Source organism: Vitis riparia, chromosome 14 (assembly GCF_004353265.1).
Source record: "Vitis riparia cultivar Riparia Gloire de Montpellier isolate 1030 chromosome 14, EGFV_Vit.rip_1.0, whole genome shotgun sequence".
NCBI classification, from domain to species: domain Eukaryota; kingdom Viridiplantae; phylum Streptophyta; class Magnoliopsida; order Vitales; family Vitaceae; genus Vitis; species Vitis riparia.
The window spans coordinates 7532261-7550766 of NC_048444.1; the positions used below are offsets into that span (position 1 = coordinate 7532261).

At 34.4% G+C, this 18506-nt stretch overlaps 1 protein-coding gene across 2 annotated transcripts; it reads left to right on the plus strand.

The window, feature by feature from the left end:
- The first annotated feature begins 1350 nt into the window (after positions 1 to 1350).
- Positions 1351 to 18240, plus strand: LOC117930770 (DNA-directed RNA polymerase 2B, chloroplastic/mitochondrial-like). Of its 2 annotated transcripts, XM_034851479.1 has the most exons (19): positions 1351 to 2502; positions 3456 to 3671; positions 3766 to 3902; positions 3999 to 4065; positions 4394 to 4452; positions 6552 to 6669; positions 6872 to 6985; positions 7151 to 7282; positions 7366 to 7782; positions 8611 to 8661; positions 9158 to 9228; positions 10379 to 10463; positions 10671 to 10823; positions 10981 to 11055; positions 15932 to 16021; positions 16141 to 16188; positions 16803 to 16917; positions 17001 to 17104; positions 17538 to 18240. In XM_034851479.1, exons 1-19 carry the CDS (start codon positions 1558 to 1560, stop codon positions 17646 to 17648), a joined length of 3108 nt encoding a protein of 1035 aa, XP_034707370.1. In that variant the 5' UTR covers positions 1351 to 1557; the 3' UTR covers positions 17649 to 18240. The 2 variants fall into 2 exon arrangements, with proteins under 2 accessions (XP_034707370.1, XP_034707371.1); XM_034851480.1 differs by lacking the exons at positions 3456 to 3671; positions 3766 to 3902; positions 3999 to 4065.
- Positions 18241 to 18506: the final 266 nt, after the last annotated feature.

Genomic DNA, 18506 nt, shown 5'->3' on the forward strand with positions numbered 1-18506 from the left:
TATTTTTAAAATTAATTGAAACCAACTTGGATTTTATATTAAAAATTTATTAAATATATTTAGAATTAATTTGACCATAATATAAAAACAATGAATTGATTTAGTAGAATTTAATATAAAAAAAACTTATTAAATATCAAACAATTATATATAAGGTTTAGAATATTAGTTTGAATTAATTTTTATTAGTTAGGAAACAAGAAAATTGAAAACCAACAAACAGAGTTGGTTTTCAAAATTCTCAAACAAACCTTTTTTATTATTGAAAATCGAACCAATATAATTAGTTTTGGTTTATTTGGATCGGCTTGTCTCGGTTTGTCGGTTTTTTCATTTTTACTTACACCCCTCTCAGTTATTATTATTTTTTTATTTTTAAAATTTAATTTTATATATATATATATATATATTCATTTTCTTTGTTTGTTTTTCATATCAAATTATTAGAAAATTCATTTACTTATATATGCATAAAATATCATATATAATTTTTTTTTCATATGTTTGCACATATTCAAGACAGTATACTAAATGTAAAAAAGATATTTTCGCATTTTATTAACTTCAAATATATTTATAATAGGTGGACTTGTACAACCAAAAACAACTAATACAAATACATAATACATTTAATTTTTGAAAATTATTTTCTAAGACAAAATTTTGTTTAAAAACCTAAAATATTTTTAAAAATAAATTTTATATCTAGTATTTTATTTTTAATCATTTTACATGTTTGTATAATTATTTCTTAAATAATCTTAAAAAAATAAGTAAAAACAATATAAAATAATTAAAAAATATTATTTGAAAACATCTTATTTTATCCTATTTTCAGTTTTAAGAACAAAAAACAAATAACGGTTTTTGATTGTAAATATATTTTATTTATTTTTTATTCTAGAGAATTCTAAAAACTGTTCCTAACTAGGGCCTAAATATCTTCAAAAATCTTACAAATGTTTTTTTAAATAGCATATATAATAGATGCTAATTTTCTATAAAAAAAAATTGCTTAAGTATGGAAATAAAAAAAATAAAATTATGGCAAGTATTTTTTCTTTATCCCAAATTTTAAAAATCAAAATTAAAACATATTATAATTATATTTTATCAAATATTGATTCTGAAAATTTTGAAGAAAAGAGACAAACTTATTGTTAATTATAACATTTTTATAATCTTTACTTCAAATAATATTTCTAACCCTAGAGATTTTACAAATTAAGAATATTGTCAAAATTAAATTTTGTATTCATTAATCATTATTCTAAAATCCTATTTATCCTTTATAAACATTTTTAGTTATATTTTCGTTTTCGTTTGAAAGTAGTGTTACAGGGCTAGACAACCAAACCAAAATCCAACAGCAGAGTGAGGTTTTGGGAGGGTTTAAGGCGGCGACTGCACATTCTCTTCCTGCTGGATTGTTCGTCTCTCTATGAATCATATTTCTCTTGTAGTTTCCTTGAACAACCAACTTCCTATGAACTCGCTGTTTTTCCAATTCCAGGTGAACCTGTGGTTTAATTTTCCAGAGAAATTCGAGATTTTTTGATGTCCAGTGGCAAAACCCCGATATTGTCAGCAAATCTTGGCAGAGATTTGGACCTTTTTGTTTCATTTGAGAAACCGACCAATTTCCGTCCAAACCCATTGAAGAAACCCACAGTTATGTGGAGAAACATCGCCAAACGGGCCATTCCAAGAGCCCCAAGAAAATGTGTTCACCTCGATTCCCAACCTTTATCACGCCGTTACAGTTTTCTGGGGTTTTCGCAGGACTTGATTTTCCCCGAGATAATGAAATTCGGGACGTTCGAGCCCAGTTCTTGTTCCAGTTCTGGGTTTTCGGAAATGGGGTTTCGTCGAATTGGTGAAATATCGTCGAGGGAAGACGCTGTGGGCAGGCCCAGTTTTGGTTGTTTGAGAAATCAGATGGGGTTTTCCGGTTTTTGCCCGAAAAGTTATGCCAGTGTCGCCGAGGCTGTGTCTTCCACCGATGTTGAGGAGGACGTGTCTGCTAGCGATGAAATTCAAGAGTTGTTGGGAGAGATGAAAAAAGAAGAGAAGAGGCAGGTCAATTTTAAACGGCGAGAGAAGCTTAAAATGGAGAGGGGAATGGAGCAAGGCAGGTACCTTCGGCTAAGGAGGAGGCAGGTGAAAATCGAGACAGAGGCATGGGAACTGGCTGCGAAGGAGTATAAGGAACTTCTGCTGGACATGTGTGAGCAGAAACTGGCACCTAATTTGCCATACATGAAGTCTTTGTTCCTCGGTTGGTTTGAGCCTTTGCGGGATGCCATTGTAAAGGAACAGGAATTGTGCCGATTAGGGAAGAACAAAGCAGCCTATGCACCTTATTTCGATCAGTTGCCAGCTGATATGATGTCGGTTATTACAATGCATAAGTTGGTGGGATTGTTGATGACTGGTGGCGAACATGGAAGCACCAGAGTGGTGCAAGCTGCTTGCGTTATAGGTGATGCCATTGAGCAGGAGGTTGGTGATCTTTAATTTCTTCCTTATCTTTCTGGCCCTTGGATTCAGCATTCTCTAAAGTTCAATAGCAGTACTAGTTATAAGACATGCTATTCTTTATAAGAGTGGACAGTCAAGAAACAACAGAGTTATCAAATTAGTAGAAATGACATCTTGATGTTCTTATCAAAAGTTAACAAATAAATAAATGAAAACAGAAAATTGAGATAGATGGCTAGAAAATAAGAATAGGATGAATAATGACTGTATTCATGGACAAGCTGAGGTAGGAACCAATTGGTCTACCTAAAGAGAGTAGCTGATGTGCATGTTCTCATGGAATGATTTTAAGCCGAAGTGTGCAAAAGAAGTAACAGTGGAAATGACAGAAATTGAGATAGTTGGAATATATGATTATTTTCCATCTGCAGGAGTATAATTGAAGATTATGATTCTTGTAACTGCCAAGTAGTTCAGATGAGGCTTTGTTGAATTTCTTATTACATGTCTAAGCCAGACAGAGACTATGCATTTTTCGTCATACATTATAATTTGAATTAAACTATAGAAAAGTAAACCTTGTTCTTTTTTCTAAAACTAATAAATCTTCTAAAAACGGTTGACAGAAATTAGAAACCTGTTTTTATTAGAATTAGAAACTTACTTTATAGATCTTGTAATAAAGTTTCTAATAAAGAAAACTTCTAGATTCTAAGGACTTAAATAAAAATATTATTTTAGACGATAGAAAACTTATAACTTATTCAAAAATTATATAACTTCCCTTCTTTTTTAATACACATTGAAGGACTCATCCCCATCAGGAACACTTTTTATCTGTGCCTTTCCCTAGCTTTATGTGGTGCCTCCCACTGTTTCACAATCTTTCCAAGCAACTAAACAAAGCTAGGAATCTCTCACACTCTCTCTCTTTGGATTAGTACTGATTAATTCATGTTTATCTAATGGATCAGGTTAGAATACACAATTTTTTGGAGAAAACAAAAAGGAAAAAGGTTGGTAAAGATAAGAATGTTGAAGGAGGTGGATTTGATCCTGTAATCCATGAACAAGAGAAATTAAGAAAAAAAGTTACTAATTTGATGAAAAAACAAAAGCTGCATGCTGCAAGGCAGATAGTGAAGGGACATGATAATTCAAAACCCTGGGGCCCAGAGGCTAAGGCTAAGGTTTGTTTTCTCTCCCATAATCACTGGTAAATTATTATTTGTTTCTACTTAATTTTGACTTCTGTTAAGGTGATATCCACATTATACTTTTCAGGTTGGAAGCCGTCTGATTGAATTATTGATGCAAACTGCTTATATACAACCTCCAGTTGATAATCAGTTAGCAGATACTCCACCTGATATTCGACCTGCATTTGTACACACTTTCAAAACTGTCATGAGAGAAGCAAAGTGTGGATCCATTCCTCTCTTTTTATGAATGGAATAGCTCTCAGTTCTTTTTTTTGCATCACTTGGAATGTTATTCTTATGATCATCTTTCAACAGGAAAATCGGAAGAAGATTTGGAGTTATTGAATGTGACCCATTAGTTAAAAAAGGTCTAGAGAGAACTGTAAGCAAATACCACAAATTTTTTCTTTTTCTTTTTTCATAAGTTTACTGCTGCATTCCATTATCTCAAGAAATTGAAATTGGATATTGGCAATTAGTGGATTAATTGCTAGAGTGGCAGTGTCTAGATTTTCATAGTCCATAGGAATCAACCATATATAAACAAGTTTTCCATGCCTTGTTGTCAGTTGAATTGAACCAGTTATTTGATGGTCCACAATCAGAATTTACCAAGTCAACATACATGAATGATGTTCTTGGGTTACTTTTGAATAGACAAAAGCTTTTGTTTCCTTTCTAATTATATAAACTATTTTGTGTTCAAACAGGCAAGGCACATGGTGATTCCTTATGTTCCAATGTTGGTGCCTCCACTTAAATGGACTGGGTATGCTGCTTGAACTCTTCTTTCTAATGTTGCTACATTTTCTTTAGTTGTATGGATATTCATTTTACTTAGGCCCTTGGCTCCAAGTTTCAAAGAAATTGGGTTTGGTTTTCTGACTGATTGGCTTGTATGACACAACGAAGTTGATCTCTTTATTTTCAGTATGTACGAGTTAAATGTGTAAAAAAAAAGGTCTAATTCATACTGGAATTGGAACTGGAATCAATAATGCAATTCTGATTTTACAAGCCCAATTGGGCAGAATAAACTTTGTGGCTTATTTAGTTGTGTTGTTATTATCAATGATTCAAAAACATGCCGGTTTGACCAGTCAAACTGTCAACTGGACCATGGTCTGGTTGGTTTTTGAGTGGGATGAGGTCTGAATCAGGCTGGCCGGAGGTTAGACCATGAAATCAGTGAACCGGTCCAGCCTGGTTCTGCCCCTTTTCTTTTCTCTTTGCCCAAAAGATTGGGCCCATGACATTGGACCACATATTGGCCTAGATTGAGCTGCTTTGATACTATCTTCATCCTACAGAGCATCCAATGTGGGATGCATTGGCTTCCAAAACTTCAAAAACTATTTGGCACCAGCAGTGATTGAACGGTGGTTCCCAAGGTCAAGGATTGGATGCCTGACCATCAGGCGACTCATAGTTTTGTTATAAAGTGCTACAAAATAGTTTATATAGTAATGTGGTTCTTAAAATATTTTCATTGTAACAAATATGAAAATAATGTAATAATTTTTTAATTAAAAAATAATAAGATATATAACTTTTGACACTCAGATATAATTAAATAATAGACTTTCTCTTCCATTTTAAATATATCTTCACATTGAAATATTATACCTATTTTACTTAATAAAATTTAAATTATTAATTTATTTATATTTAGCCTTTTCATGATTTAATTTGATAATAATTTGATAATGTCACGGATAAAAAACTATTATTAAGGTTTTTAATTTATATATAAATATATTTTTATATTTATTTTTAATTTTAATAATGTATAAATTATATATTTATGAGTCACAATTCGACCTTAGTTCGACCATCGGTCCTACCATTGAATCATGAATCGGTAATTTAAACCATCAATGATTGGTCCGGTATTGAAAACATTGGTTATTATTGCTACTATTTTTGGATGCTTGAAATTTAGATAATATTTGCAACATGCTAATCGGAGATTTTTATCGTGGCCTTTAATTGTCATCAAGGTATGAAATCCTGGATGGGAGATATTCATTTGGAGAAAATAGAAGGCTGGAGAGGTTGCTATATAGAATTTGCAATATCATACAAATTCCCAATAACCAACACATGCTTTAAAATGAGGGATTTCACTTAGTGCCTTTAATAGGGAGAAAAAGATGCAAAATGGACTTTTTTATAAATTTAAAAAAAAAAAACTTATTTTCTTCATTCACTTAGTGTCTATAAAAGGAGGAAGAGATGCACTGTAGAGTTTTTATTTAACATTCATCATCATCGTTAGTATCGTCGTTGTTGTCATCATCAAGTTATCATTGCTGTTATTATTATTCTTATTTACTGGGGGAGTGGGAGGATCTACATGCAAGGTTAGCCTGATCACACAACATGATGTGCAAAATGGAGTATCATCAAAATCAATTTCTTATTTTCTAGTCTTATTATATTTTGGTATTGTTACTCTTTTTTTAATGGTGATGAAGATATTTTGGAGTAAGCATAAATTGAGGGTTTGGGGGAAGTACTTGTGGTTATTCTAAGTTTCTAATTATCTTTGAGCGTATGTTGATCTTTTTATTCCAACAACTTAACAGACTTACAAAAGAAGTTTTCATAGTCAATTTAATGAGTTTCTGTTCCTTCTTCATAATTCTAAACTCTATATTTGTTAGTTCCTCTCACTGTTGCTGATCCATTGTAAAATTAGAATTGAATAGCATTAAGTTGGAACCAGAATATAGCCCTACGTAACTCTATTCAAGGGTTCACTATGCTTCTTGGATATTTATGGGAACATCTAACCAGGTTTTCCCTTCTTTTTGTGTGGGTACTTCCTTTTTCACTAAACCGTTGTTTATTTTTCTCCCATTGCAGTTATGACAAAGGGGCTCACTTGTTCTTACCATCTTATGTCATGCGCACACATGGAGCAAGACAACAACGTGAAGCAGTTAAGAGGGCCCCTAGGAATCAACTAGAACCAGTTTTTGAGGTTTGAATTTTTCTGTTGATTTTAGTTGGCTTTACTTCTGTTTTATATATTCTTTATGATTCCCTGCTTATCCTTTTTCTTACTTAGCTATGATTGATTGCCTTAGTTTATGACACTACATAGAATTCATCTATTTATATTCTGTTTTATTTTTTTGGGGCTCTCTGAGGAAACTTATATAATTGTTAAATAAACTGTTCAGGCTCTGAATACTCTTGGAAATACCAAATGGAGGATAAATAAGAGGTTGTTTGACGTTGTAGATAGAATATGGGCTGGTGGAGGCTGTCTTGCTGATTTGGTTGACCGCAATGATGTGAGTTACTTTATATCATTCTCTTTTATATTTTTTTCCAAAATAATGTGCTAGTCTGGGAAATCAATATTACTTGAGAAGCTGTTCAATAGCCTTCTTCCATGAGAGATGTTTGATTCATTGACAAAGATTAGTGACTGTTGAGTTCATCTTGTTGATCTACAGGTTCCTTTACCTGAGAAACCAGGTACTGAAGATGAAGCTCAACTTAGGAAATGGAAGTGGAAAGTAAAATCAGTGAAAAAGGCAAACAGTGAGAGACATTCACAGCGATGCGATATTGAACTTAAACTTGCGGTTAGATGCGTTTTACTTCCTAAGGCTGTGATCATATATCAATATTCCCAATATATACCAACTCTTCTAAATTTTGGGAGCAGGTAGCAAGAAAAATGAAGGATGAAGATGGTTTCTTCTACCCACACAACCTTGACTTTCGAGGCCGTGCATATCCTATGCACCCTTACTTAAATCATCTTGGTTCAGATCTGTGTCGGGGTATTTTGGAGTTTGCAGAGGGACGCCCTCTTGGAAGTTCAGGCTTACACTGGCTTAAAATACACTTAGCAAATCTATTTGCTGGTGGTGTGGACAAATTGTCGCACGAGGGGCGAATAACATTTACCGAGAATCACTTGGATGATATATTTGACTCAGCAGACAGACCACTTGAGGGAAAGCGTTGGTGGTTAAATGCAGAAGATCCATTTCAGTTCTTGGCTGCATGCATTAATTTGTCTGAAGCTTTAAGAAGCTCCTCTCCAGAGACGACCATTTCACACATTCCTGTACACCAGGTATATTGTCATAGCATGCCGCCAAAACTTGCTTTGATGAACCTTTCTTTGTCTATTTGGCCTTCTGTCTGATTAATTTTTACCTACCTCTGATGGAGTGGAAATAATGTTGTTGGAGCATGATATACATTGTGATTACAAAAATCCAAATATTTTAAGCTTTTAGGAAAGTCAATTACTTAAAATAGTATAGGAACTCTAGTTAACCCAAGGTTTCAGGTTCAAGTCCTCCTTCTACCATTTTTTATCTTTCTAATTATTTGTGACCACAAATTTGTGATTTGTCAGCTGCCACTGTGATTTGTCCTCTTGCACAGTTATGGTTGTTGGTTGGACCATTATACACATTATGGGCCCTATTTAAACAAGGGCGATATATTAGAACTTATCAATATTAAATTTATGCATATCTCTCCTGAAAAACAAAAAACAAAAAAACAATTATTCATGCATATCAATTCTGATAGGAATAGACATATATAGACAGAAATAAAAATAAGAAGTGTCATATTGTTTGGAGAATAGGTTTTACTCTTATGTTGAAGATCTAGAAAAGAGGTTCCAGGACTTGTTCAGGGGAGCCATGTAGAGCTCTAGCAACAACTTTTATGTATCAAATACTTAACCTTGGGTTGCTTGCCTATATTAATAGGTAATGTGGAAGATGCAACTATCTTTTATCATCCTGCCCCATTATTTTAAGATTTCTGTGTTGCCCTGAAGTTAGGGACTTCAATTTAACACAGTTCATCTTCTACTTGTGTCGAAATAATTCTGGGATTCCTTTGATTTCTTCATAATTAATTCTTGGGGTTTGTGTTTCTCTAGGATGGTTCCTGCAATGGCTTGCAGCACTATGCTGCCCTTGGAAGAGACCAGGTAATGACCTTTTACTTTTGTTCTGAGTTGATACTTTGATTTTAGCTTCTGCTTATAATACTTAGAGAAACTGTTGGATCTTTCAAAAGATCTTCATTTTGCATATTCTCTTTTTGGCTACGATATCATTGCCTGGATGGTGGCAGCATTCTGTGACAGTCATAGGGAAGGCTTTTTTTGCAAGTCCCCTACTCTCTTTGCAAATTAATTGGCAATTGGTCATTGGTGCTTCTTTTAGAGGCAATTTTTTTACATGGAACCTCTCCATCCTCAACCCAATTGGGGCTTCGTGTAGAAAACTAGAAATATAAAAATTTTCTTGTCAAAGGGCAGATAACTTTTTCTAGATGTTTTGGTTGTGTGGATTGTCTTGCATCCAAGACAGTGTGTTATGGATAAACTTTAAAATGGTACATTACTTTTTACCATTATTGATCATTACATTTACTCCATGCCTTTCTCTTACTTCTTATTTCATTGAAAAATTTCCATTCAGTTGGGAGCAACAGCTGTAAATCTAGTTGCCGGAGAGAAGCCTGCAGATGTTTACTCAGGAATAGCTGCTAGGTAAAGCCTTCTTCTTTAAAGTAGTATGCTTTCTGTGTGGGAGCATGCTATTTTTTTTTTTCATTTTTTTTTCTTTTGTAATTTACCCTTTGTCCATGTCTGAAGAAGCTTTTGCTAGGGAAGATAAAGAAAATGAAAAAGGAAAGAGGATCTAACATTAGGAAATTGAAGGAAAATGTTTTTCATTCTACTTCTATTGAAGTGGAAATATGATGAACAAAAGTAACAGAAAGGCTGGGTTTTCTAGCAAATGACATATCCTCTAACAAGGAGGGGGTGCATATACATGTTTCTGATGCAGAGCTAGCACCAAACGTTATTTAATAAAAAAAAATTGTATAGAATGTTCAATTGAAGGTGCATTTTGACCATTAAACATTTCAGGAGACATGTTAAGACACCTGGAAATCAACTTAAATGAACATAACTTTATCCCAACTACTGAGGTTTTACATGAAGCCTAACCATTCTGCTCCTGCTAGCACCTTGAAGATTACAAAGCCATCTTTGAGGCAACCTTTGTGCTCACCTCAGAGTAATGTGGTTATAGTGAATCCTGATGTTTTAAAACAAAGCATGTGATCTATGAGCATAGAAAAGTTTCTTGTGCGTTTTTATATTTCAGCCAGTGTGATGTGACCCTTCTTTAACCTTATTTTTATATTCATATATGAGTCATGGACCAGGACAACTGCATCTCAAAGTATGAATCACCAAGAGCTGTCACCCTTGTTTCACTTTGCTCCTTGACTACGGTCATTTTTTGTGTGGATCATTTCCTGTATTGATCATTTTTTGTTAATGACTTGGAAACTATAACCAAAAGTTATTCATATTTAAGTGATTGGGCCTTTGTCCCATTCTCTTAAAACTGAGGCTTGAGAACTGGAGAATTTCATACTGTTCTTGAAAACCAAAAACTAGTGAAGATGCCTAGAAGCTTATCAGGATCTGTGTAAATACAGCAGTTCTATGTTAAACTTATGTAGTGATTTAGGTATGTTTTAGGTATGTTTTAGGTGGTTTCCATCCAATGATTGAAGAAAATTTCATTTCTCTACACCCTGTATTTCTTATGATGGAACCTCATTATCTGTCTGAAGAAGTGACAAGATCATGATAAAAAAAAAATATCAAATTTTCAATGCAGAGTTCTTGATATCATGAAAAGTGATGCAGAGAAAGATCCTGCAATTTTTCCAGATGCATTGCGTGCAAGGATTCTAATCAATCAGGTTATCTACCAACTTTGATTTGTAATCTGTTTAGTATCCTGCAATGCGTATATTAGATAAGATAAAATAAGTTAAAATTGGCGTGAACAATCTATTATTTTTCTTCATGCGTCAGAAAATATATGTATGTTGCACATAATTTACAAGATGTACCATTTTGTCTGGTTATAGAAATGGTTTCCCTGCTAAAGTTTTGACCGACTCTAGGTGGATAGAAAATTGGTGAAGCAGACAGTAATGACATCAGTGTATGGTGTCACCTATATTGGTGCTCGGGATCAGATAAAGAGGAGATTGAAGGAACGCAATGCCATCGCTGATGATGTAGAGCTTTTTGGTGCTGCTTGTTATGCTGCAAAGGTAATGGCAGTAGGAATGTTAGAAATGGAGCCTCATTTCATTTTGCTAAAATGTGGTACTCCTCATGGAAGAAACTCTCAGTGGAAGAACTTACACTGACACATGAAGATCTTTTCTTTCATTTTTGTGACAAGTTTGTGTTCTATTGTTTGAGTAGATTACTTTAACTGCTCTGGGGGAAATGTTTCAAGCTGCTCGCAGTATCATGAGCTGGCTTGGTGACTGTGCAAAGGTATGTGCCACTTTATAAAATATCTGTTTTTATTGTTGTAATATTTTAGACAGAAACTGCCATACATGGAATATCAGAATGCTCATGCAAAATGAGGTTTTGGATTTATTTTATACATTGTGACGAAGTCATAGACATGATGATCCATTATTAAGTAGGGTTATGTTCAAGCTTCATTTGTCTCAATTGAGTTCATTTTGCCCTTGTTTGTTAAATAGCATGTGTAAGTATATCTAAAAATTGGATGAATCAGATATTGCTTAACAAAGTAGAATAAATTACTTAAGAGATCGGTACCCAAATCTAAATTCTGTGGAATACATGAAACAGGTACAATCTTAAACCTAAAAGGATTTTCAATTAAAAAGGATTTAAAAGTAAATTAAAGCTGAATAGCAAAAGAACTTGTCCATTTTGGCTTAAAGGTTGAATCCATGCTTGCCATTTGTGGAACGCCATAATCTACCTTTTCCCTAAAATCAAAATGGATTTTGAGCTACAAATCATCATAGTATAATTGTTAGAGTTATAGCCTATGCCAGTTTGATATATTTTGTCAGCTCCTTGTTACCTAATAGTTTAAGTTTTTAGGTTAAATCTGTAAATTAACATGGAATCAAAGTTTTGTTTTATGGGAGGTTATGATTTCAAACCTCACTGTTTCTTTCTTTGCCTTAATCACCCAACAAGGGCTACTTATAAGGTGCAATGCTAGAGTTGTAGCTCATAGTAGCTTGATATACATCATTGGCCCGCCATTACCTAATATAGCTTAAACTTTCAGGTCAAATTGGTACTAAATTACTATTATTTTCAAAACACGAAATAACTTGAGAGGATCATTAAAAATCTATAGATAAAACAATAATAAATATAATAAACTTTGTTGTTTTGCAATGTAGAAAAGAGCAGGTAGCTTTTTTTAAGGTGGATTCTTTTATGTTTTGACGTTGTTTTTGGTTTGAATATCAACTTGGAGAAAAAGTGAGTTAATCTAGATCAGAAATTTGGATGGTATTGAGGGGTTGGTCATTGAGTTGGGTTGCAGGGTGGGCAATCTTTCCAAAAAGGTTTTGGGTTTGCCCTTGGGTAATTAGCATGAATCCTCGTCAATGTGGGGCTCAGTAGAGGAAAGATTCAAGAGAATATTAGTTTCATGGAAATGTCAGTTTTTCTATGACAGAATACATTAAGTGCACACTTTCTAGTTTTCCTTGGTGTGTGTGTGTCAACCCTTGTAATTGCTAGAAAGGTGAGGAGTTGGCTGGAAAGGATTTAGAGGGCCTTTTTTTTGGGTATGAGGGCTGCTAGAGAAGAAGATTCATTTAGCGAGGTGGTGATCTAGGACAACCCTAGGATGGTTGCCTACAATCAAATAGGTGGTCTAGGGTTTTTATCTTTTAAGTTTTAAGGAGAGGAACAAGGGATAAAGTTTATGGTAGCAAAATAAAATCAAATATAGAGAAAGAAGATGGGAAGAAGAAGAGATAGAAACCTTAGAGTCTTGCTAAGGCCTTTTAGAAGTCTCACCTAAAAATAATTAATGGAATCACACCATTGAGAACTGCAACACTTGCAAAAAAAAACTAATATTATTTAATCACCAACCAATACTTTGGTTTACATCAATTAGCCTTAATTATAGGCTTCTATGTGAAATTCAAATTCTACTAGGATTTTAACAACCTATTATGACTCTAATTTTAATTCTCCTATAATCTAATTAGCTACTCCAATAAATACTAATCATAATTTAATTCCAACTAATACTAATGTCCATTCTGGTGGTCTATATGTGGTGACAAATATTTTAAGGGTTTTGGTATCTTGAGGCTAGGGCCTCTTGACAAGGCTTTTTACTGGGAAAATGTTTCTTGAGATTTGCCACTGAGAGTAAAAGTTTATGGAGAAAGGTGATTGCAGGAAAGTAAGGGATTTGAGATGGGGCTGGTGGACTATGGAGGGCAAAGAGACATATGGGTCAAGCTCATGGAATGGCCATCAATAAGGATAGGGTTAGTTTCTCATGAAGAACAAGGTTTGCCACAGGTAATAGCCTTCAGGTCATATTTTGGCATGATTCTTGACATGGTGGCAGTTCTTTAAATGATCGATTCCGGAGTCTGTTCACTCTGGCGGTCAATAGGGAGAGATGAGTGGCAGAGGGGAATTGTTAAAACCATAGATTTAGGGGGAATGATTTGGATAAATAGATGAATGCAGTATTCTCCTTGTTCTAGCCTTGGCCTCCTTCTAGTGTTGAGGATAAATTGGTTCAGAAAATTACCAAGGACTCCTTTTCCATCATATCCTACTACTTGTCTATGGTTCCTGGTGAGCTCAAAATTTTCCTTTCCAAGCTGATTTGGAATGCAAGTGTGTCCAGCAAAATGAGTTTCCCCTTCTTTTTTTTCGGTTTTTTTTTTTTTTTGGGCATGAGAAATAGAATGGGAGAAAATTCTGACTATTGAGCAACTTATGAGGAGAGATGAAGTTTAGTTAATAGGTGTTGCCTTTACAATGAGAAAAGTAACTCCTCTGTTCAGATCCTCATCCATTGCAAATAAAAGTCTTCTCTTTTTCTGGTTCATAATTGTTAGCCAAGACTCAACCATTCCCTAATTATAATGCTTTGCTTGCTTAAGGTGTGCACCTTATTAGAGGCACACCTCATCTACTTTGTGTTTCCCTTTTTAACACTTTGTTCTTCAAATTTTTTACTATGTATTAAAATTTATATAATTTCATTACTTTGTTGCTGAATGCTTCTTTAAAATGTTTGGAATCTTAAACTTTTTGTTACCTGGATTCACAGTTGGTTAATATTTTATAAAATTGATATGCATACTAAGTTGCATTTCACTTTGCTTGGGAATGATTGTGCTTCAAGTGTGCCTTGCTCCTATTAAAACTATGGTCTGGTTTTCCTGGGTCCTTCCCCATTCAGTTAAAGATATTTTCTTTAGTTGACATGTTGCTTTTATGGGAGCCGCAAGCAAATATGGAGGCTGATTCCTCCAAGTATTTTTTGAACTACTAAGAAAGAGAGGAATGGGAGAACCTTTGTAAGAGAGCCGTGATCAAGCTTGGAGACGAAGTATATGCTTCTTAAGCCTTTTGTTTTTGTGGTCCCATGGTGGTTCAGGTTTTCTTTTTGAAAATAAATAAATAAATTTTTTTGGACTTCATTGATAGTATGTGGATCAATACCTAAAAAATAAAGTGTCCTGATTGGCTTGTTTGGGTGAGGTTTCTTTTTGTTTTCAGGTGCACTGCTTGAATGGATTGTGTGTACATGGATTGGTGAACCTTGAATTTAACTTATTTACTTGTGTATTAGCAAAACCTCAGCTGCTGCAAAACCCCAATAATTTCCATTCTCAATTTTTTCTACTTGTACTGGAAGGATTTGCTAGCTACATAGAACTAGCTTAGATTTTAGTAGTGGTATTTCTGAAGTGGGTTGCTATGAACACTCCAGTTTGACCTTTTAAGTCCCCTTGAACCATCTTCAAGGACAAAAAAGTAGGACAATTTACTGAAAAGAACTTCGATTCTTTGCACTAACATTTGGATTTGTGTACTTGAGCTCTCCTTTGGGTTTTGTCTATTTTAAGTATATAATGGCATCCTAAAAATTGGAAATTTTTCCACCTTTACTTATCAAAAAAAATAATGGCATCCTAAAAATTGGAAAGTTGGTGCTTATCCCCTTTATGTTCTTCAAGGTGAGATGTATTGCTTCTAGGATTGAGTGTTCAGTATTGGCTGTTTTGGGTATTGATGTGTGTGGTACATCTGCTGTGGAGAGTAGACTCTAGCTTATTCCTATGTCCCTTGGTTTTGAATGCATTAGGAGGGTATTGAAAGCTGTTAAGGTTACAATTGACGGTCTCTGGTAATTATGTTTCTTGCACTCCTTGTCAGAATCATGGGATTATGTAAACTACCTAAGTGATCCAATTGACTAAAAATCCAGAACTGAATTGTCTCAATTAACAATTTTTTCAATGATGCTCAAACAGTGGGACATCTTGACAATTTTGGAACAGAGACTGTCAGTGAGTTATTATGATGGGCAAAAATACATTGTAATATGGTCTTGTTTTCCTCTTTCCTTAATTTTTTCTTTGTTACCACCTATAAATATTTGTAATTTAAAATAAAAGAATAATGAAAGTCTATTATAAAGCCATAATTTTATCATTTGACTCTGCTTCACCATTCTACATGTTTGTTAGATGTTACAAAATATTGTCAGGATACAGTTTTTGGTGGCAGAGTATACACCATCAGCTTATACTTACACCACCTATTTGTGCATGGTTTTTACTAATTTAAGTCATGTGTTGGACATGTTGCTTTTATTTTGTCATCTTTTGAAGTCTCAACAATGGCACCATGTTATCGTAATTTTATCAAACTCTTCTGAACAAAATATACAATGCTAAATATAAAATTTGCTGTAAATTTTTTTATTTCTGTATTGAAGCCTTTTAGAAATCAAAAGTTGATATTCTTGACTGTTTTTTAGCTGAAAATGTTTTGTTTGAATTTCCTCAGATAATTGCCTGATTTTGCATATACATGTTATAGACTTTCATGAGATGCATTAGAACCTTTTACAGAGAAATCATCAATTGATAGGTAAAGAAAATGCTGCATGAATGTTTTTAATTACTCATGCAAAATTGCACTTAAAGAGTTAAAAGACGCCCAGTGCAAATACATTAGAGTAACAAATTGCAAGGTAGTCGAAGTTTGTGAGGAAAACATTATATCATTGGGGATCCCTCTCTCTCTCTCTCTCTCCATGTGTGTGAATTATGTATATAATTGTTGTTGACTAATGACTGTAGAGTTTGAACATGAACAGATAATTGCATCGGAAAATCAGCCTGTGAGATGGACTACACCACTTGGACTTCCTGTAGTGCAACCTTACCGCAAATTAGGGAGGCATTTGGTGAGTGTAGTGATTTGTAGAAACACACAAAATAAATACCATTATATCCTTTAATGTTTATAAACTCAAACAGGCCATTGCATGTCATTTTACTTTCTTCTTTGTTAAATTGGGTGCAGATTAAGACGTCACTTCAGGTTTTAACACTGCAACGGGAAACTGAAACGGTGATTTCTACATATCTTATTTATTTGGTTTCCGATTTACATTATCTTCAATGCCTCTTGAGTGTTACTCCCCATCCTCTATTCTGATATCTCCTAAGGGTTGCACATCAATGAAGAAATTCTTAGATAACCTGCCTATAATAATGAAAAGGGTTTTCCTATCCTACCAGGCAGACATATTACTTCATCCATGTGAATAGTTCCTATAATGCGTTTTTATGCATTTTGAAACAGCTTTTTAAATATTGGAATTGACACACAAATTTTAGCTACTGCTTAACTTTCCTAGCTATCAGTTACAAACCTATTTTAGGAATGAAAATAGGACATGCTAGTTTAGTTCTTCCAAAACTGAATGTGGAGAAATCCAAGGTGGCAGAGAGCTCTTTCTTTCCTTATTTTGTTTACTGGGTTGAATTTTAGACTCATAAATGTGGTAGGGGATGGTTTTCACATCCTAATCAAATGCAATGATCTTTCGTACTAATTTCATGTCTACTGACCAGACCCTTTCAGTTTCTCAGTTTTTCAATGTGATAAATATTTCATCTTTTATAAAATACTGACCTCTCTGTCTCCCAAAACTTGAACGTGATGATTCTTGTCTATTACAGATCATGGTCAAGCGGCAGAGGACAGCTTTTCCCCCAAATTTTGTCCACTCACTTGATGGTTCACATATGATGATGACAGCAATCGCCTGCAAAAAGGCAGGCTTAAATTTTGCAGGTGCTTCTAGTGGGTTTTCTTTTCTTTCACTACCTTATTCTTTATTTTGAATTTTAATTACTATTTTTGATGTATGATTGCAGGAGTTCATGATTCTTATTGGACACATGCATGTGATGTGGATGAAATGAACAGGATACTTAGAGAAAAGTTTGTTCAACTCTATGAAACACCAATATTGGAAAATGTATGGTATCTTCACTTTTTTGAAATGCTCCTTATAAGTTTAGATATGAGAACCCCACTCTATTTCTAAAGGTCATGCTTAAAATGAAATGACAGATTTTCTTCAATTTTGTCAGCAAAACCAGATTCAAATGTTTTCGCTTAGAGATTGTTAATATATCCTTTAACTGTGTCTGCCTTCTATCAAAATGCAACATAAGTGCATCTGTATTCTTCATTTGTTTGAGTTTTAATGGAAACACCAACTTGAACATACTGATAGGGAATAAGTTATTCTTACATGATTTCATTTGAAAGTGAGAAATGGTTTTGCTACCTTGAAACCTTGATTTATTATCAGCCTGCAACTAACTTGTGAGCAACACCACCCCCAAGTCATTCTGCAAGCATTTTTGTTGTTTAACTCATCCATTTTTTCTCCCCTTTCGGTGCAGTTGTTGGAGAGCTTTCAGCAATCTTTCCCTGCTCTAGAATTTCCCCCTTTACCTGAACGGGGAGACTTTGATTTAAGAGAGGTTCTGGAGTCACCCTATTTCTTCAACTGATCCAAGGAAAGAGTTTTCTTCTCCTCTTATGCTCTAGTGATGCCATGCCTCCGCATCTGTTGTATCACTATCTTTGCCGGTTTGCCCACTACATTACTGGGCATGGCAAGTTTAATGAGGCGCATCCCAAAGATCCCCGGTGGAGCCTTCCTGCACTGCTCCTGTAAATATCCTGGAAGATGTGCTTCGCCAATGGGCAGCTCCCTTGCTGTGGTTCAACCACTGTTTGCTTGGTTGATTCTTTGATTCCGAGCCACAGACTCACTTGTATAGTCAACAAAGAAGTCATGCAGTAGTGACGAAGCTATTGTCGGCAATGCTATTGTGTAGATACATATGAAGGACGCAAACCAAAGCCATTGACTAGAACAATTTTGAAACAGGCCTGCAAGTTGTACTAACAAGAAAGACGCAAGAAGCAGCCATCATTAGAGCTTATCTATACATTGTATTGCATTGCAGTGTTGGGCAGTGTCTAATGGTGCTTGTATTAGCTTTTGCATTCGTACTACTACATGACCTCCTGAGCCCCTTGTACCAATGCCTAATTGGCTTCTTATTGGTATCAATATCTAATTGGTTTTTTTATTAATAGTTCCCCTTGTGTTAATTTTTAATGGGCTTCTTAAGTAGGAGGTCGAGAAACACTTGATAATGGTACAGTTCTGAATGGTTTTTATGATGGCATACCAGCTTGGAAAGAAAAAATATATGGATATCTTGTGGCAACTCTTTCAAGTATGAGATAAAAATGGGTGAGCTTGAAAAAAAGGGGATCCTGTTAATGGCAGACCTTTTGATACCCAGTCTTGATTTTTGGCAATTTAAATTTTATAATTTCTTTCAAGAAATTTATAC